Source organism: Nothobranchius furzeri, chromosome 3 (assembly GCF_043380555.1).
Source record: "Nothobranchius furzeri strain GRZ-AD chromosome 3, NfurGRZ-RIMD1, whole genome shotgun sequence".
In the NCBI taxonomy this organism is placed as follows: domain Eukaryota; kingdom Metazoa; phylum Chordata; class Actinopteri; order Cyprinodontiformes; family Nothobranchiidae; genus Nothobranchius; species Nothobranchius furzeri.
In genome coordinates this window covers 55,524,173-55,545,129 of record NC_091743.1, presented here as the reverse complement: position 1 = coordinate 55,545,129, position 20,957 = coordinate 55,524,173, and the positions used below count along the sequence as shown (strand labels likewise).

The 20,957-nt window shown below is 42.4% G+C and overlaps 2 protein-coding genes across 6 annotated transcripts in view; one reads left to right on the top strand and one right to left on the bottom strand.

The window, feature by feature from the left end:
• Nucleotides 1-5,395, top strand: part of mlnl (motilin-like) — a 13,125-nt gene extending 7,730 nt beyond the window's left edge. The window contains exons 2-6 of one of the 4 annotated variants that reach the window (XM_054751203.2): nt 2,204-2,382; nt 2,839-2,966; nt 4,913-5,014; nt 5,108-5,203; nt 5,296-5,395. In XM_054751203.2, coding sequence (XP_054607178.2) covers nt 2,847-2,966; nt 4,913-5,014; nt 5,108-5,185 — 300 coding nt within the window. In that variant the 5' untranslated portion in view covers nt 2,204-2,382; nt 2,839-2,846 and the 3' untranslated portion in view covers nt 5,186-5,203; nt 5,296-5,395. Of the gene's footprint in view, nt 1-2,203; nt 2,383-2,429; nt 2,762-2,838; nt 2,967-4,912; nt 5,015-5,107 lie in introns of those variants that run through there. The other 3 variants (XM_054751204.2, XM_054751200.2, XM_070549349.1) reach the window with 3 other exon arrangements.
• Nucleotides 4,830-20,957, bottom strand: zgc:64106 (retinol dehydrogenase 12). Of its 2 annotated transcripts, none has more exons than XM_015959386.3 (6): nt 20,654-20,955; nt 16,309-16,548; nt 10,805-10,894; nt 10,504-10,692; nt 9,193-9,302; nt 4,830-5,656 (listed from the first exon to the last, which is right to left on the bottom strand). In XM_015959386.3, the coding sequence occupies exons 1-6, from the start codon at nt 20,808-20,810 to the stop codon at nt 5,477-5,479; spliced, it is 966 nt and encodes a 321-aa protein (XP_015814872.1). In that variant the 5' UTR covers nt 20,811-20,955; the 3' UTR covers nt 4,830-5,476. The 2 variants fall into 2 exon arrangements, with proteins under 2 accessions (XP_015814872.1, XP_015814873.1); XM_015959387.3 differs by lacking the exon at nt 4,830-5,656 and adding an exon at nt 5,663-8,043 and having other exon boundaries at nt 20,654-20,957.

Genomic DNA, 20,957 nt, shown 5'->3' with positions numbered 1-20,957 from the left:
GAGGAAGGCAGCAACTCGCTCACACTGTTTACAGTGGGGATGGGGAGCAGCTGACGTCAACTGGGGCTATAGTCGGACGGTGGAGGGAATACTTTGAGGAGCTCCTCAATCTCACCTACACACATTCCGAGGAGAAACCAGAGCCGGGAGACCTGGGGATGGACTGTCTAATCTCGGGGGCAAAAGTTGCTGAGGTAGTCAAACAACTACACAGCGGCGGAGCCCCGGGGGCAGATGAGATTCATCCTGGGTATCTCAAGGCTATGGATGTTGTAGGGCTGTCATGGTTGACACGTCTCTGCAACATTGCATGGTCATCGGGGGCAGTTCCTGTGTGGTGGTCCCCATCCTTAAGAAGGGTGACCTGAGGGTGTGTTCCAACTACAGGGGGATCACACTCCTCAGCCTCCCTGGAAAGGTCTACTCCAAGGTACTGGAGAGGAGGGTCTGATCGATAGTTGAATCTCAGATTGAGGAGGAGCAATGTGGTTTTCGTCCTGGCCGTGGAACGGTGGACCAGCTCTATACCCTTGCAAGGGTGATGGGGGGGCATGAGAGTTTGCCCAACCAATCCACTTGTGTTTTGTGGATTTGGAGAATGCTTATGACCGTGTCCCCAGGGGCACCCTGTGGGGGACGCTCCAGGAGTATGGGGTGAGTGGCTTTTTGTTAAGGGCCATCCAGTCCCTTTACCAGAGGAGCGTGAGTTTGGTCCGCATAGCAGGTAGTAAGTCGGACCTGTTCCCTGTGAGGGTTGGACTCCGCCAGGGCTGCCCTTTGTCACCGGTTCTGTTCATTACCTTTATGGACAGAATTTCTAGGCACAGCCGTGGTGTGGAGTGTGTCGAGTTTGGTGGCAGGAGAATCTCGTCTCTGCTTTTTGCGGATGATGTGGTCCTCCTAGCTTCATCCAGTTCTGACCTTCAGCTCTTGCTGGGCAGGTTCGCGGCCGAGTGTGAAGCGGCTGGGATGAGGATCAGCACCTCCAAATCTGAGATCATGGTTCTTGACCGGAAAAGGGTGGCTTGCCAACTCTGGGTCGGGAGAGAGGTCCTACCTCAAGTGGAGGAGTTTAAGTATCTCGGGGTCTTGTTCACGAGTGAGGGTAGGAGGGATCGGGAGATCGACAGGCGGACTGGTTCAGCGTCTGCAGTGATGCGGATGCTGAGCCGATCTGTCGTGACTAAGAGGGAGCTGAGCCAGAAAGCCAGGCTCTCGATTTACCGGTTGATCTACGTCCCAATCCTCACCTATGGTCATGAGCTTTAGGTAATGACCGAAAGAACGAGATCGCGGATACAAGCGGCCGAAATTAGTTTCCTCCGTAGGGTGGCCGGGCTCAGCCTTAGAGATAGGGTGAGGAGCTCGGACATTTGGAAGGGACTCGGAGTAGAACCGCTGCTCCTCTGGATCAAAAGGAGTCATCTGGTCAGGATGCCTCCTGGACGCCTCCATGGGGAGGTGTTTCGGGCATGTCCTGCCGGCAGAAGGCCCCCTGGGTCGACCCAGGACACGTTGGTGAGGTTACATCTCCAATCTGGTCCAGGAATGCCTTGCAGATGTGTATGAGTAGAAAAAAATATCCATGTGTGGAACACATCCCTAAAATCAACATATCTAAGTAACAGAAATATGTCAGGATCTTTGGTGCTGCAGCAGAAACACAAAGCTGCATCACTCATCTACTCGACTTACCAAACAGAACGATGGGGACATTCTAAAATACCCACTTCTGCAGAGTGTTATGGCAGCAATAAACACATCTGAGCTGCAGTCACATTTCAGCATCATGCAGGAAAACAGTCATATTTAGGAAAACACCCATAAAGCTCTTGAGAGCCATGAAACTCCAGCACGTGTATGAGGGTCTGAATGTCCCTGGCAGCTTATGAACATCACTTTGTGTTAAATAATAATGTAGAAGAGAGAATTTGTGACCCATTTGCACACTTTGGTCTTATTTGGATTATTTGAAAACTTTTTTTGTATTTAAAGTGTGTTCTGAATTAGTGTCATTGTTCTCCAGAGCCTCATTTGAGGAGTGAAAAAAAAAAATAATAAAAAAATCTCAGTAATTTTGTGACCACAAACTCTACAGTTTCTCATCAGTTTGTTCATATTTTCAGTTCCTGCATGCATAGCAAAGTCTTTGCCCCTCCAATAAAAAGACAGCCAGATTCCAGAGTGATGTCTGTGTTTCCAGGAGCATGGAGCAGCGTTCCTGAAGGAGCCTCTTAAGGAGCGGATGTGAGGGAGGACAGAGCCCAGCCTTGACACTAGAAGGTCTGATATAAAGACCGACTGGGACAGGCTGACTCTCAGACCGCCGGAGTCCTCCTCGTTTACAGGAACGCTTCCACAAACAGCTGGCCGACGCAGCACGTGAGCAACATATGGTTTCCTCTGTATCTCCGTGTCAGTCCCAGGCCACCTCTCTATTGTCTCTGTGTTCTTCAACATCCTCCTTGTGTCCATGCACTGTCCTCTTGTTGTTGTAAGTGTGGCTTGCTGTCTTCAGCCTCTCCTCTCTCTTATCTTGTTGTTCTTCGCCACAGAAACTCCACTCTCCTCCGTCCCTTTTCCCTCCTTATGTTTTCCCTATGAGTCAACCTCTCTCTTACATAAACACAAGATCCTTTGCGTCCTTCTTTCGACCTTTTATCAGCTTTCCTTGCACCTCCTGTCAAACATTGACCTGTTTTCACGTATCTTAAGACAACATTTCTGCTGTGACTCCCCCGACTCAAGTCACACTCACACGGTACTGGACGTTTAGTGTGTGCACAGTCTGCTCCGAATGGACCAATGGACAGGCTTAAAGTATGTCTATGTGTACAGGTGACAGGATGAGCATGCGTGGAACGGTGGCAGGTTGCATGGTGCTGGTGTTCATGCTGGTGTTCCTGGCTGAGAGGACAAAGGGACACATTACGTTCTTCAGCCCAAAGGAGATACAGCTGATGAAGGTGAGCAGCACTGATAACAGAATACAATCAGAGCTTTGGATTTAGTTCTTCTTCATTTGCAGGACTATTTTATTTTCCATCTTCTTACACAGAATGTTTTCAAATTGATAAACCTTTCTTAAATTGTGAAGACATATTCATAATAAACACTTCTGGTTTCTAATTGAGTCATTTTGCAAATAAAAAGCTGGTTATAAAACATAAAAGCAGATTCATTTGATCTGGGTTTATCTCAGCCTGAGGATCAACAGGAATTAAGGATATCTTCTGTTCACAATGAGACGTGTTGTCTGGCGTGGTTCCACCAAAGGGGTCTGGTGATGAATTGGGGGATTTTCTGGTAATGAGATGAATGAGTTGACTCACAGCCCAGTGAACCTCGGGACAAAAACATTTGCAAATAGACAGATCAAAACTGAGTCTGTTCTTGAATTAATCATTTTTATTTAGCTATATAAATAAAATTTGAAAATTTGATTTTGGTTTCCCAATGAAAACAACTTGCTGTTTGTATTTTGTAACAGTAAATTTAACCTTTGAATGTGTTTTCTCAGCTTAACTCCATCTGTGGCTCTAAAACATTTAAACACACACATAATTAGTACAGGGTGTCTGTCAATACTTAAAAAGTCTTAAAGCTGCTGTCCGGAGTTTTCCCCTTTCAGGAATTATGTATGAAATACATACAAGTGATTGTCTTCTCAATCATGTACTGTGATATGATGTAGACAATATGTTTGTTTGTTTTTGCTAAGCCCGCCACCTTTCCTGTAGAGCTTCATGCAATATGAACTGAGTGCCGGTCAGGACTAACCAATAGCGTAAGACTACCGCTTACATACAGACGTCAATCACAGAGCATGCTTGAGCATTTAAGGACGTACCTCGGTTGATGCAGGTTGGCGACCTTTCTCGTGGACGAGTAAGTCTTTAAAATATGAATATATGAAAACACAACATAACACGAGCATAATAATTGTAAAACAAGGTGTTTTGGCTCTAATTTGCTGGCTAGAGGAGTGTGTTCATGAAAAGGCGTTGCTTTTGAAAGTAGATCAATATGTGATACACTTGTCAGCCACTAGATGGTGCCACCAGATAAAAGAAAACATACAGACAGCAGCTATTAGTGTATTACTTTTTTTAACTCAGGAAAAGTATTGTTTTACTTTTTTGCTGATGTTTTGACCAGTATTGCGGTCTTTGCCAGACGCTGCCGGTGTCGCGACACTTCCTTCTCTATTTATCAGTGCGCAGCAGAGGACGATGTCGCCCTCTGCTGCGCACGCTTTCCTCGCAGATGACGCAGTCCCATGCGTAGGCCCCATCGTCTCTGTTCATGGCTGTGTGGAAACACCAACAGTCATTTGCACGCTTTATTTAGGTGTCTGACTGAGCAGTTCACAAAGTTAAGATTTAATAGTTAAAGTCAGTTAAAAAATTTGTGCATCATCTGATGTTATTAGTGACATTTTACCACGAAAATAAGGTTGAAAACGTCCGGATGTAGGCCATGAAAATCGTCCCCAAAAAATCAGCAGCGCTTATCGGCCACCGGCTGACCAAGACTCCTACATATCAACATCGGTATCGATATTGATACGATATTGGTCGACCTCTAATTCTGACTGTAATGGAGCGGCCAGCACGGACTTCAGAGATTCTCCAGATTTACCTTGAAGCACCAACAGCTGGGTCTGCGAGGATGGAGCAGAAGTGTTTTATGATAAAAGCAAAGCTGGAAGAAAACTTTCAACGTTTCCATGAAAATCTGGATTTCTAACTGATAATTTCTGCATTTTATGCGAAGATCTCATAAAAAACAAAAACATTTGCAAAAGATCTTAAACTTCTCAGTTATAGTGTAGATCCTTGTTGATAAAATTATTTTATTTTTACCTGTGTGTGTGTGTGTGTGTGTGCTACATCCTAATGTGTGTGTTCAGGAGCGAGAAGGTAAGAAGGACACGGGGCCTCGGTCAGACGACGGTCCGTTTGCGGATGTCACTGTTCGGCAAGCTCCTCGGATGGAGCGTGATCCCAATCCCGTGAGCTTGACCCCAACACCAGCTCCATCGTTAGTCAGGTTCTGAACCGGCCCGTCCAACACTAACACCTGATCCGTGTGTGTTTGTGTTCAGGAAAACTCGTTGGATTTAGATGTCCGTCTATCACCCAAACAGCTGGTTCGTGTGGCTCCGGTGCTCGAGGAGAAATAGTGGAGGGGCTTCAGAAAGGTATTATGATATCAGTGTGTGGCACATTCTTCAGTTTTTACAATAAAGATGAGTGGAAACCTGCAAGGAATGACCAATGTCTGTCTCTGCAGCCAAGTTGCAAGGCCAAGGGCACAAGAGGACCAACGCTGTAGAAATATAAGCATTTTGTTGTGTTTGAATGAAATAAGCCAATAAATTAAAGTGATTGTATCATTCTTTTGAGCTTCTGTAATTTATGAAAAATGTGAGAACATGGGCTTTCTCCTGTCATCAGTTGTTGCCGCACGTGTTTCACAGCTTCGATGTGAGCCTCTCACAGAACTCAAAATCCTTCACTGCCAGGGCAGCGTCTCGAGCTTGTGGAGCAGGAAGAACCATCAAGCAGTCGCTGTCAAAGTACTTCCCAGTTACTCCTTCTAGCTCTTCGGCCACGGCGCAATAGATGGAGCTGACTGCACCCTCTTCTGGTGACTGAGAGGGAGACAGAAATTGTGGAGAGTATGCAATCAGACTTGCATATATACGTATATACAATTTTTTCAAGGTTATATGCAAGTTTGCATAAAAAACATCTACGATGAGTGAAATCATAAACTTTGAAGTAAATAAAATGAAAATATATGATCCTGTGAATAACCAAGAGTTTGGGTTTTACTTGATTTTCTTGCAGTGGTGGCGCTATTTCTCAGTTGTGGAACAGTGCCAAAACAAAATTAAAACACACATAAATAAACAGTGAAGTGAACCAAGTCTGGACCTACAGCCCAGAAAACTGCCAAAAGACGTAAAACACAAGCCCAGTCATTCTCCTGACCCAGCGATATTCCTTTTGCTTTAGCTTAGCATAAAACACAGTAAATGAATGGATCCAACTAGCATTGTGAAAGAGTTTTCCTCTCCATTGTCGCTGCATGCTTGCTTAGTATGAGGATTGCTGTATAGTCACTGACACTAGTCAGTGACTTGATGCAATTTGCTGGGTTCCTTATATAGGAAACATTATTTCTGATTGGCTTAATGAACTGTGAATTGGAATGTTTATTATGTGAAGTGCCTTGAGACGACTCTTGTCGTGATTTGGCGCTATATAAAAAAAAGTTCATAAAATCACTCAGTAGTGATCTCAATTCTGCTTGGTGACCTAAATAATCAGACTGACTACAAGTGAAAATAAGTAACATAAAGGAATCACAGGTGCTATTTTAGACTTGGGACTACTTTAGCATTCAGTAAACAGCTCTGAATGCTAAAGTAAACCCACAGTTTCCTGAGGACAGTTTCCTGAGGACATTGTTCTCAGGAAACAGCAGAGAACATCTTGACTAGTTTAAGCTAACCGTTACCATTAGCATCTTCAACACATGGCAGAACTCCTCCAGGCTTGTGTTATTTGTGGAGATAAAAATCAGCGTCGCAACTCAGTGGTGGAGTTACATCGCTGTAATCCAATCCAAGGCAAGATGTCCAAATATCAGGAAATAAGACTCCGAATCCTGTCGTCTGAACCGCGGCTGTGATGCGGCTCACTTCTAGTTCCTAGAAACGATGCAACGGCATAAACACCCCCGAGAACAACTTACAAGGCATTCATTCCTACTAGGGACCACTACAAATGTAGTGATCAAACAAGTGTTCCACACCTTTAAATGGAAAATAGAACAAAAATAACATGTTTATTTATAATGAGTGGCATTTTTGAGAGAAAAAACAAACTAGCACAATTTCTTCAAAGACAGGGCTGAGGGTTTGGGAACCTTGCAGCCACTGAACTCCTCTGGATACCAAATGATCCTAGATTCAGCTGACTAAATGACCAAAGCTGGGCCTAAGTGGTGTTATATAACAGCACAATCCTTCCCAAATCTGCAACCAATCAAAGTCGTACAATGACCCAGTGAAGGTCTGGATTAGGCGGGAGGTCTGAGCTAAGGCTGTTCCAAAGCGCTAAATTCATACTAAACAGATCATGTTTTTATTTTATCCTGTGTTTACTTCATTGGTCAAATGTGTCGTCATTCAGCTGGGGGTGATTTTCCTAAACTTATATAAAAAGAAAAGTAAGGACCAGCTATCTTTTAAAATCTTATCCTGGTGTGTAAAATCCTACTTAGGGAACAAAAAAGAAAACTGAGAGTGCAACCCTTCATGCTTTATGGGGTTGACAGGAAGTGCATGATGAGTACGCTTGAAGGCGCTCATTTAGCAGGAACGTGACTCCACCACACGGTCAGCAGTGGCAGACCAAACTGGATTCTTAACATTGTTGTTATGGTTTGTTAAGCTCTATATATGGAAAATGTTTAACTGCTGTCAAAGATACTTTCCTTCATCTTTAGAAAACTTCTTTGAACTCAGAGTTTAAATCTTGGCCGCCGGATTAGTTTTGACTGTCAGATGCTGTCACTAAATGACCACAGTCTGTTTCACGTCCTCCTGCTGAACTTCTCCAGCCGCAACACCATCCGGGTTGCAACCAAATTCTAAAAGTGTTCAGATCTGATTTCCCAAATATATTTTCTTGAGTTTTTAACATGTTTGCAATTGGAAAATACAATTAATTGTCTGTGGTGACAGAAGTGCTGATAAAGAAGACGAATTACAAAAAGCAAATAAATGATTCCACTATCTGAGGTCTTTTGGTGATGTTTCACGTATGCAGCACACACAGACAGGCTGGTTAATGTGTGGGTTCAAAACTCAGCTTGTTTATTTAAGTCATTTTGTTTGAATGCGCTGCGTTTGTCATGGGAGCAGAGACCACAGCAGAGTGGAAGGGCAGAATCATCACGTGTCCAAGGTCTGGTTTGTGAGAGACCAAATTACATCCAGGTGGTGTTTTTCCAGCTGCAGCATAAATCCTGCATTCATTCGACAAGTAAAAAAGCTCAAATATTAAATCCAGTGACAAGGAAGGGAAGAAAAGACCAGGAAGCTTCCTTATGAACTCAGAGTTAGATTCATTCAGCAGCAACACCCGTGCAACAGCTGCTTCCACCTTTATCTCATACTGAGTAGAGAGCTTGTGTGTGTGTGTGTGAGTTTGTGTGCATTTGTGAGTGTGTGTTTGTTTGCGTGCACGTGTCTGCTAGTATGTGCATGCTTGTGTTTATGTAAGTGTGTGTAAGTGAGTGTGTTTGTGTAAATGTCTGTGTGTGCATTTGTGTGTTATTGTGTGTTTTTTGTTAATATGAGCGTGCATGTGTGTGTGTGTGTGTGTGTGTGTATAAACAAAAGCACCGTTAGATGGTTTATATCAGTGTCCTCAACTCTCTTTCCTGAGGGCAGTTATCAAGCATGTTTTAGTTGTTTCCCTGAACTGGCCCACTTGACTCACCAGTTCAGCAGCTCATTAAACTCTGCAGAAGCCTGTTAATCACTTGCAGATTAAAAATTTGTATTTAAGCAGGGAAATCAGTAGAACATGGTGGATATCGGTCTTCGGGAAAGGCAGTTGGGGATCACTGGTTTTTGTTGTGACTTTTGTAACATCTCATGCAAAAAAATGTATTCCAAAGTAACAACAAGGCAATTCCAAACCTTTAAAGTTTGCTTCTCTGCTCACCTAAATCCACTAATCTCATACATTTAAGTCGTGTAAATACAGCTCATAAACAGCAGCTTTACAACCAGTCAAAGTTCTGTTTCTGTTATCTTTGATCATCGTCTGGTGACCTTGAACTCTTCCCAGAAACCTTGAGCCAAGAAAACATCGAGCTCTGAGTTTAGGCATAAAACAGGAACTTATTTTTACAGCAGATTTGGTTTCTCATCACGGGGCTGGGACAAGGGCTTCACAAATCTGATACTGCGTGACGTTCTTTGTTTGATCTAGCTTTAGCTCAATAGGACCTCACGTCTTTAATTATGAGTGTTAGATTCAAGTCCTGTCTCACTTGTGGACAGCAATCATACAGAAAAAGACTGCTGAACAACAAGAATGGGGGACAAAACTACAGATTTCTGTTGAAAATGCATGTGGATGTAGCCAAATATTTGATTTAACTCACTTTGAAGAAGAAAAGCCCGATGAGGTTAAAAGGATAACGGATCCAGAACGGGTAATGTCTCATCACTTCTGTCATGACAACACCAGGGTGGACAGAGTTAGCAGTGACACCTGCGAGGACAAAAGGACACAAATAGCACTCCTCACAGAATAAAAACCAACAAAGTGTTTTACAATAAAAACACAAAAAAGATCAACAAACAAGAGATAAAATCGAGGAATTGAGCAAAATAAATTAGATACAAACATGCAATCACACAACCCACATCTAGGTTAAGAGTCTAAATAAGAGTATTCTGCTGCTGTTAAAGGCACGCTGATTCTCTGTGGTCAAACTGAAACCAAAACCTTAATCTAACTGCTGAAACGTCTCTCAGCCGTCCTTAGTGTCTACAGGAGCGATTCATCACTAAATTAAACAAATTCGCTGTGTTCATGACAACATGCAGAAAATGTGATGGAAGCATACTGCAGCACCAGGTGTGTCAGCTCCTGTGTGATTCTGGCCACAGGGAGCAGTAGGGGTCTGAGTGACATATCATTAACCTTGTAAAGGGTCATTTTAGCACATGCTGGCTCAAGATAATGGTTTAAAAATATGAAAAAGTTGCAAAGTATGGCTCCAAGGGAATAAATATGTCAAAGCAACATAAGGATGGAAACAATGCGTCCCATTTAGCTTGCAGGATTCACATCAGCACCTTTTATTTTGTTGTCCTTTGTAAAAACGTGACAATGACAAATATTTATTTGTTCCTTTGCTTTATCTGTCATCAGCAGTAACATGATCAGTTCACCAACTCACTCACTCACTCACTCACTCACTCACTCACTCACTCACTCACTCACTCACTCACTCACTCACTCACTAATTCCTAACTCCTTATTCCCCCTCAGAGTCACAGGGAGCTGTAACTATACTATAACTGTAACTGTACTTGATATTTTGGGACAATGTCCAGTTACTTCTTCTGTTTTATCTGTTGTAAACCCAACATATTTTGTTGCTTTCAATTTTATTTCTTTTAACTTAAAAATAAAAAATTCCAAGTTTTAAATCTTTGATAAGAATCTTTATTGATGTGAGCCAAACTCACGGCAAAATTTAGACAACGTTTGTCTCAGATTATGTAATCCACTGCTGCAATTAAAGTTTAAGACTTGTTTAATCAATATATTTATGGCTCTCTGCAGCAGGAATCAATGCCTTGCAAGCTGCACTCTGGGGAAACAAAGCTCCGCTGCACTAGGTCCAGGAAATAGGAGTGAGCCACATATATTCTCATAGATGAAAGGAATAATGTCAGCCCACCTGTGCCTTGTAATCTGCGCGCCAGCTCATTGGTGCAGATGATGTTGTGCAGCTTGGTGTGATTGTAGACTTGATCCATGTGATGAACCAGGTTCTTTCCATGGAAGTGATCGAAGTCCACCTGACCTCTCTTATGGTTGACTGAGCTAAGGTTGACGATTCGAGCAGGAGCTGATTGCTTAATCAGGTCTAATGAAAACATAAACACAAAAGGCGTTACAATAGAAAAAGAGAGGTGTTACACTTGTAGTCTCGATGCAAAAGAGTTGAGGATTTAATCTTGCTGGGGGTTGAGTCTTACCCAGCAGAAGGCTGGTGAGCAGAAACGGTCCCAGATGGTTGGTGGCAAAAGAAGCCTCAAACCCGTCTTTGGTGATTTGTCTGGGTAAACCTGTAAGCACCATCAGGTGTAAACGTGTGCACATAAAACACTAAAAACTTCTTATTCTAAGTTTAATCTCTCATAAATCAAACAGTTCTTAAAGAAATGCATATCACCCACCATCTTTCTACCAGTTTAAAACCAAGGTGGAGTTACAGGGGTGAGTGTGGCAGAGGAGTTATGTGCCTGCCCTGTAACTGGAGGGTTGCAGGTTCGAGCCTTGTTTGTTGCAGTCGTTGTTCTTGAGCAAGACATTTCAGTCACCTTGCCTGCTGGTAGTGGTTGGAGGGGCCGGTGACGGCAGCTTCCCTACTGCCAGTGGGTCCCAGGGCAGCTGTGGCTACAATGCAGCTCATTATCACTAGCACGTGAATGTGTGTGTGCATGGGTGAATGACTAGTTGCTTTGTAAAGTGCCTTGGGGGGGTTGTAGAATAAAAGGCTCTATACAAAATACAGACCATTTGCAGCTGTTTTGGATTCACTCCGGTTCACAAAGTCTCATAAAATAATTTTAACATTCAGAAGTGATGTGTCTGACTCAGAGCTGCTGCATCACCAAATTTAATCCCAGTATCTGTTTTGTGTTGAGGGTGACCCTCAGCTACCCTGTCACCAAAACACCATAGCTCCAAGGCCAGATTACAATACAGGCAAGCTGGGCACAGGCCCAGGGGCCCACAGCCACAAGGGGGCCCACACGAGCAGCAGTCTTAACATTGGAGAAAAAAAGTTGACAAGTAATTAAACTTGCGCCCACATTTTCTAAGTTAACACACATTTCTTTTAACAATGGTAGTTTTTGCATCTTTACTGCCTGCTTCAGCCCTCTCCCCCCTCCCCCTGCGCAGCAGCCGCAAACTCATGCGCCTGCAGCCTCTCAGAGTTCCTGCTGATCTAAACATTGAAAGAATAATTTCATTTTCTGTTCCTCACTTCTGATTACCTTCAATGGTGTCTGTTTGTTGCAACCACCAGGTACAAAAACAAACTTGTTTTTATTTGACTATTTTTCTGTCCTGTCTGTTTATTATCTTCCTGCATCTCCTCTCTATCCTGAAGAAAAACTGCTACCTGGCTTCACATTTTCACCTCATGAACTACGTTTGAACCGCAGTTCTAAAATATCAACCGACCGCAAATATAGCGGAGTGTGCGCCGAGCGCCGGCCGCACCAGCCACACCGGTGCGGAGAAGTCCCCAGAGGATGAAACAGGTGATGCGCTCGCTCTGCAGCAGCGAAACGCATCAGACACAAATAAAAGACAGAAAGCATGAAAGGATATGAGCCGACATGAACGATCGCGTGTTAAATTTGTTTTTGAGGAGGCGACACTTTGATAATGTTACTGTGGCCGTGCTCAGGATGCAGCTAACTGGAGCGCATCAACGATCAGACCTCTGCGCCTCTCAGCTTAAAACAATCCCCAGAGAGTCCACATAGATAATTTAATATAAGCAGTACCATGATTGTTTTCGGACAAAAAAATAGTCTACAGTCGATCTTCCCTAATGTGTTTGTGGCCCTGCGGATTTTTCTAACTCTACCAGTTACAAATTGTGAAGGGGAACGATCATTTTCACAAATGGCAAGAATAAAAAATGAACTGAGAACAACACAAACTCAACAGCGCCTCAGTGCACTGTCACTGATGGCTATTGAATCTCAGCTTGTCAGGAATCTGGACTTTGATGACATTGTAAATGAATTTACTAATAGAAAGGCCAGAAAGCAGTTTTTCTGAAGGACACCTACAAGAGGAGGAATGAGACAGGAGTCAAGAGGAGGAAGGAGACAGGAGACACGAGGAGGAAGGAGACAGGAGACACGAGGAGGAAGGAGACAGGAGACAAGAGGAGGAAGGAAACAGGAGACAAGAAGAGGAAGGAGACAAACAAAAACATGCAGATATTTTATCTTTGCAAACTTTTCAATAACTGTATAATATTTTAAACAATCCTGCGTTACTTTCTGTTGTAGTGTGACAGTGGGATCTCTTTTACAGCAGACTCACTTGCCCCCCACTGTCCCACAGATTGACCACATTTTTGTTATTACAGACAGAAGAGAAGACAGGAGCGCTGTGAGGAAGAGAGAGAGACAGAAAAAGAGGAGAAAAGAGAGAGGACAGAGGAAGAATGACATATGAGTGAGGCACAATAGGAAAGTCATCAGGTATGAGTGTTTGTGATTAGGTTATAAAACTATTTTGACCTGGAGGTAAATGCTTTTGTATCAACATAAGTAAGCGATTTTTAATATTGATGATGTTATGAAATGTCTAAAACGTGCTACTGGGTGACAGTAATGTTGGGTATAGGCCGGGTGGGGTGGGGGCGGTGCCCTAGGCTGTAGATTGATGAATGAAACACAACCTTTAAACTACTGATTCACCTCTGCTGTAATCTGGCTTCTAAGTAACTCAGTGTTATTTCTAACATTACTTATCTACTGGAGATAGATAGAGAGAGAGTTCTCCTTCCTAATCCTCAATAAGAACACATGAGAACAAAATGTATAACCTTTTAATGACAAGGCTGTTGTGTCTGTGAAAAAGCTTGCGACATCCTTGATAATAGTAAACTGAGCTTTGGCTGTCATGGTGATGCGCCTGAATGCCCAACCTTTTGTAGCTTTATGTTAATAATATGGAAACACATTCCTCAGCAGCCTCTCCCATCAGGCTGTAGAAATGAAACAGACTAACCTCTCATTCACCTCTGCTGTAATCTGGCTTGTAAGGAACTCGGTGTTATGTCTAACATTACTTACTCTGTTTATGTTTAATTGGCATTTGCCCTAATGACTGTTGGCACCGACTATAGGTTTGACTGCTACTGATTAGATTGTTTGAACTTTCTACAGCTGAATGAAGATAAGACTGAGATCCTCATCCGTGACCCAGACAAGCTGGTTCCCAAAGTCAGAGACTCTCTTGGTCAGCTTGCTTCTCACACCAAACCCTCTGTCAGGAATTTTGGTGTGACCTTTGACCCAGCTCAACTCTAGCTACTCAATTTAGAAATATTTTCATACTTTAATTTTTCTTTTTTTTTGTGAAGCGCCTAGTGATTTTTATCTTGAGAGGTGCTACATAAAAGATCGTCTTCTTCAACTTAAATAACCTCACACACTTCCTGTGTCGGGAAAATGAGTACAACTTTCCTTCCTCCTCATTTCGATGAAAGAAAATGAACTTGTTCCACTTCAGGGAGTCAAGTATAAACAACAAGTGTGAGATGTTCATTTGTGGGTTAGGAAACCACATCTCGTTGTCTTTTTTGTGAACAACAAATGGGACTCGATGAGCAGAACATTCTTTTGGCACAGTTGGTGTCCCCACATCACTCCACAAGTTGAACTATTTACAGTTGGTGTTTGTGAGATTGGAGTGTTGATGTTTCTGGTTTCTAAAAACGCAATCAGATGTTGATTAAATGGTTTTACCCTTTTGTTAAAGAAGGAAAAACCCACAAGAGTAAATGAAATACCAGAAACTTACGAAATGAATAACTGACAATTACTGAAGCCACCTAATAAAAACCAGATGTTTACGGTCAGTGGGACTGTAGGAAATCCTTCTGGATGTAGGCCAAGGTTGTTCAGACAACAGGTCTGAGTGGTATAGAGAAGCCCAGGAAACTGTCCTAATAAAGATGGAGTCCAGCGTCAGGGTAAATCACTTTCTGATCGCATCATCTGTCACATTTGGACTGTAATGGGCTTCAAGGCAGAGGGTTTCCATAAAAGCCAACTAACGATACAGCAGAGGTGGGAACTGTGGCATCAACAAGTCATCTCCATGATTTTGTTCTGCTCAGCAACTGAACCAGATTCATTCACTGTACTGATTGAAATCACCTAGCTTAGTTGCTGAGTTGAAGAAAAACATGGCAAGGAGATGACTTGTTAATGCCATAATTCCCCATCACTGCAATACAATAAAACACACGCTGATGAGCCCCAAAGCTTCTAGGAGAACATCATTTAGACAAATGCGACAAAACGGGAGCACAGCTCTACGTTCACAGATGCAATATTAAAGCAAAAAAAGAACACTGTCAACCATTAGGGTTGGATTTTGTATCGGAGCTGCTTCACTGCATGGGACAGGCAAGCCTGGACCCTCCAAAGAGCTTCAACCCAAGACCCCACCCTCCTAGATGTAGGGTTAGATGTACTGTTGTTATTTTGAATCAATGTTTTATAAATGCCTTATTTGACATATTTCTGACAGCTTTTACTTAAAAGGTGTGACTTTTAAAATGAATTTGATTGCTGTGGACTCTAGTAAGTCGTTCTCAGGGGGAAAAAATATACACCAGTGCACCAATACTTGGACCTAAATGTTGCCCACATCACAGATGAGCTACAGACGGCAGGTTTTGAGTCTTATTTCCTGATATTTGAAAATCTCACCCCAGATTGATCACCAGCAATGCGACTCTACCACTGACTTGCAACATGGATTTTTTATCTCCACAAATATCACAAGACTGGAGGAGCTCTGCTGTGTGGTGGAGTTGCTAATGCTAAAGGTTAGCGTCAACTAGCTGAGATGTCTGCTGCTGATTCCCAGATGTTAAACCAACAACAGGTTTTCATGTCGTGAGTCAAGATGGGTGAGTTCATGAACGTTAAGTCAGTGTGACGTGTAGATGTGTGAGGTAGAGTTTCAACGTCTATTTTCTATCAGAAGCTAATGCAGGAAATAGGTGTAGGAGACTATTCTCATGTTCAGCCTACATGAATAACTCAGAGTGACTGATTATCAAAAAAAAAAAACATAAAAAATATTTTTCAGTCAACCACATCTGTCCTAAATCTCAACATCTAAACATGTCAGAAAACGTTTTCTTCCTCACCAGGTCTGCACGTTTCCTATCAGATTTTTTGCAACTCGTTTTAGAACCAAAACTCTGCAAATGTACGTTTCTTGTTGATTTTGCAGCATTACGAAAAGGTTATTGTACAGTTATTTTGACTTTTTCTTTATCATGAATATTCAGAACTATTCGGTTAATAAACAACAGTGTTTCTGATTTTAAATTTTTACTGGCCGAACCTATGGGCCGAACGCATGAAGTATGATTTATTCTCTCATCATTACGTGATTTAGACTTCAGATACATTGAGGCTGAGTGTGAGCAGCTCCACTTTATGTGGAAGAACCCCTGGTTTATGAGAATGTAATCACTGCTGTAACTTCTGTGCAAGAACCATAATAAAACAATGTTTATCATGTAAATTTTGTCACAACGGGTTTCTGATTTGTATTTGTTGGTTTTCAGTAATTTTGTGGTCAGATTGAAGATTTTGAGTGACTATTGTGGGTTTTTCTTTATTTGAAGGAACATAACCAAAACCTGAACATAAAAGTTGCCGCTTTGAGTCCCTGCCTGTTTTTAGGCATGCTGTGTCACCTGATACTGCAGCATTGTTTACGAGGATGTGGAGCACCTTCTCTTCCTTCACAATCCTCTTTGCAAATTCTCTGACAGAGTCCATAGAGGACAGATCCACCAGATGTAGATGGACATCGGGGTTTCCTGTCATCTGCTTGATTTCGTCCAGCGCTGCCTTGCCCCGGGACTCGCTTCGACACGCCAGGATAACGCGCGCCCCGCGGCGTGCAAAGTCCAGGGCAATGAACTTCCCGATCCCTAAAAAAGAGAAGACAGAAAGAATATTAAAACTTTCCAGCTTGTTGTAGGAGATCAATCAGTGTGTGAATGTTTGAAACTGACAAACCAGATTTTTCACCAGACCTGTTATAGTGAATTTAATCTAATTCATTTCAAGATATAAAATATCTTTTTTCAGCTCTTTCTTTGTGCCAGCGTACATTTTATATAAAAATATTACTTTCTAACTAGGCTGCGCAGTGGCGCAGTGGTTAGAGCTGTTGCCTTGCAGCAAGAAGGTCCTGGGTTTGCTTCCCAGCCTGGGATCTTTCTGCATGGAGTTTGCATGTTCTCCCTGTGCATGCGTGGGGTCTCTCCGGGTACTCCAGCTTCCTCCCACAGTCCAAAAACATGACTGTTAGGTTAATTGTTCTGTCTAAATTGTCCTTAGGTGTGTGTGTGTGATTGTTTGTCCTGTGTGTCTCTGTGTTGTCCTGCGATGGACTGGCTCTCTGTCCAGGCAGTACCCTGCCTGATTGCCCGTTGACTGCTGGAGATAGGCACCAGACCCCCCCCCCCCACCCCCCACCCCACCCCCCACCCCCATGACCCTGCGTGGACAAAGCGGGTTCAGAAGATGGATGGATGGACTTTCTAACTACAAAGGGCAGTGTTGTGATAAATCTGTACATTCCTGCTTTAATTCAGTTCAATTCAGTTTATTTAAATAGCGCCAAATCACAACAGGAGTCATCTCAAGGCACTTCACAGGTAAACACTCCAGTTGAACCTACTTATCAGTGCATTGAATTCAGTTTATTATGCCAATTAGTCAAGTTTCCTTCATATGGAAACCCAGCTGATTACACTGAGTCACTGACTTGTTGTGTCAGAGACTTTACAGCAAGAGGAAAACTCCCCTCATACAGGAAGAAACCTCCAACACGACCTGGCTTTAGTATGACCAGCCATCCGTCGTGAGTCACTGGGGGGTTTGAGAAGACAGAACAGAAACATTGATCCCATTCCCTGACTCAGATGACAAATGATAAATGACCCGCACTTGTATAGTGCCTCTCAGAGTAAAGACTCCAAAGCGCTTTACACTACAGTGTATCATTCATCCATTTACACACACAGGTGTGAGCTACGGTGTAGCCACGGCTGCCTTGGGGCGCACTGACAGAGGCGAGGCTGCCGAGCACAGGCGGGTTAAGTGTCTTGCCCAAAGACACAACAGCAGAATTCTCTGTCCGGAGCTGGGATTGAACCTGCAACCTTCCGATTACTAGACAACCCACTCAACCTGTTGAGCTACTGCTGCCCCCTCAAGCTCAAGCTCTAATATAAAACTGCCTCCTGTGTGTGTGTGTGTGTGTGTGTGTGTGTGTGTGTGTGTGTGTGTGTGTGTGTGTGTGTGTGTGTGTGTGTGTGTGTGTGTGTGTGTGTGTGTGTGTGTGTGTGTGTGTGTGTGTGTGTGTGTGTGTGTGTGTGTGTGTGTGTGTGTGTGTGTGTGTGTGTGTGTGTGTGTGTGTGTGTGTGTGTGTGTGTGTGTGTGTGTGTGTGTGTGTGTGTGTGTGTGTGTGTGTGTGTGTGTGTGTGTGTGTGTGTGTGTGTGTGTGTGTGTGTGTGTGTGTGTTCTCGATCCCCAGTGAGTCGTGGTGGATGGCTGCTTATACTGAGCCAGGATCTTCTGGAGGTTTCTACCTGTTAAAAGGGAGTTTTCCTCTCCACAGTCGCTACATGCTTGCTTAGCATGAGGATTGCTGTGAAGTCACTGACCCTAGTCAGTGACTTGATGCAATCTGCAGAGTTCCTTATATAGGAACCTTTTTACTGATTGGCTTAATCAACTGACCTGTATTTGAATGTTTGCATTGAGAAGTGCCTTGAGACAACTCTTGAGCTGTTCTTCATTTATTTATGTGAGTTTGTCCTAAAGACCTTTAAACACTTTTTCCAGATCAAAGAAAATTATAAATCAATCACAATACCAGTCAGAAAAATAAATAAATAAGAAGACGCAGCTGCCATGTGTCTTATTATCTCTCTGAGTCGTGATGAGTGTGGAAGAGTCTGACCCATAATTCTCCCACTGTGTTTAATGTATAACTACATTTATCTTCAGACCTCCTATAATAAACACTTCGTTAGAACTCAACTTAAATGTTTCGGATCCTAAAGCTGCATTTGAAAACAGACCCAACCCTTGGTTAGCTTCAGGAGCTGTTATTGTTTTCTTTTTCTGAAAACTGGTGATGCTGTAACCTGATCAAAACTATCATATCACTAGGGCTAGTCCGTGGGCCTCTGTGGATTTCTTTGCCTCCAGAGAAATGGGAAAATTACCCAAAAAAATGTAGATTTTATTTTTTTTAAGAGTGAATCAAAGCTATTTACACCTGCTCAACTTTTTATAAACAATATTAAATGCAGAGATAGGTCATTTCTTTCCTGGAAAAGATCTATTTAAAAGTTTTCTTTTAAATATTTTGGTTTTTCAAACACGGAATGTGACTACTCCCTGTGACACAAATGAATGTTTACACCTTAGACACATTGATCTCTAAATAGTTTTGATCAGTCACAGAAGCGGTTCGACCTGAAGGTAACTAAATATTCCGGTTCCATGCTATTCAGATTTTTTTCCCACCAAATTTCAGGATACATTTCTTCAGGTTTTGCTCTTTAGTCACATTTAAATGTTTCAGCTCAGGAAACACGTTTAAAATAACCTGAGTTTAAAAGATGCAGTTTTCAAGTGTTACTAAGGGAACAAAATATCAAAAACCAACCAGAAGTGAACAGTCTCATGTTGGATCATTAATGAACTGTTATTGACCTAATTATAAAGCTAGGTTTAGTTCCATTTGCCACATCCAGGCCTGACAGAATTACAAAATCCTTTAGATAGAAAAAATCCTTTAGATAGAATCTGTCTGGCAATGTCGCTTACTAATAAAGAGCAAAATAACCAAGAACAACATGTAATGAACTGCAGGGCTCACTGCGTTAGGGTTAAACTCAGAGGTCATTATTCAACACTGTAAAGAGATGGCACAGAAATGACAGGACAGACCCGAGGTAAAACATTCGCTAACTAAAAAGAACACAAAGTCCTGTCATATTTGGCAAAAAAGTCTCAACTAACCCCAAAGCTATAAAACATATTATTTGGGCTGCAACAAAGGTACAAAGGTGTGTGTTTGTCTGCAGTAAAACTAACATTTGCAGGGTGGTGGCAGTGTGATGGTCTGGGGCTGCATTGCTGATTCAGGACATGGATGATTTGCTGTAACTGAGGGAACTTTGCATGCCCTCTAACAGAACATCCTGAGTGATAATATCTGACTTTGATCTTAAACTGGACATGCATACTGGAACACTCCCACCCTCCCACCCACCACCCACCCCATTGTGGCTGAATTAAAACAAGTCTACAAAGAGTAACTCCTTACCAGTTATCACAAATGTTATTAACATTAACTATTTATAAAGCTTATGAGGTTTAGTGCTCATGGGACCAGGCTAGTTTAGAAACATTAATTTAATAAAATAATTAATTTAAAAACGGCTTATTAACTAGTTTGATGATCTGTAACATTTAAATAGACAAATGATGAAAGGTCAAATCAAAGAAATCTGTAAGGAAAAAAACTTTAATCAATACGTTTCTGACACCAAAAATCCAGTAACCATTAGTGAATTTGAATCATCGTGCCTTTTTTAGGACTACACGTTTTCAACAGCTTTTATTTAAAACATGTTGTGACAATCAGAATACCAAAGCAATAATATTATTAATAATCTTTTACCACGTTGCTGCTTTCACAGAGGGATGTTTAGGTCTCCATGTCTTACAAAGTAGGCTTTTATTGTTCAAATTATATATATATATATATATATATATATATATATATATATATATATATATATATATATATATATATATATATATATATATATACACCCGACTTGGAAGTGGACATTCTTTAAATATAGCCTAGGTCAAAGCTTCCAAAAGAACTAAGACATCTGGGAACACGTGGCTGAAGACCTCCGGACAATGCTGAATTTGGGTTGTGGAGGTAAAAACACAACCAGAGATATAATTTACATCTAAGTAAATAAGTTTTGCACCGACCTGTATTGGCTCCTGTCACAATAGCGGTCTTCCCGGTGAGGCGCACGGCGCAGGCTTGGGGATCCCAGCGGGCTCTCCGCTGGAGACGCACAACCACAGCCAGCACCAACGTGGAAGCGATCCACACAGGATGGGAAAACAGATCCAGCAAAGCCATTTGTCCTCCGGGGAGAGGCTGTATGTCAGACAGAAGCTGATCTGGTTCTAGCGGTGCGTCTCCACCAGAAGGAGGCTTGACCAGAATAGCGCCGACACTTTCAGATCGTAGGGGCTGTGCTTCTGAAGCACAATCTGGGAAAACAAT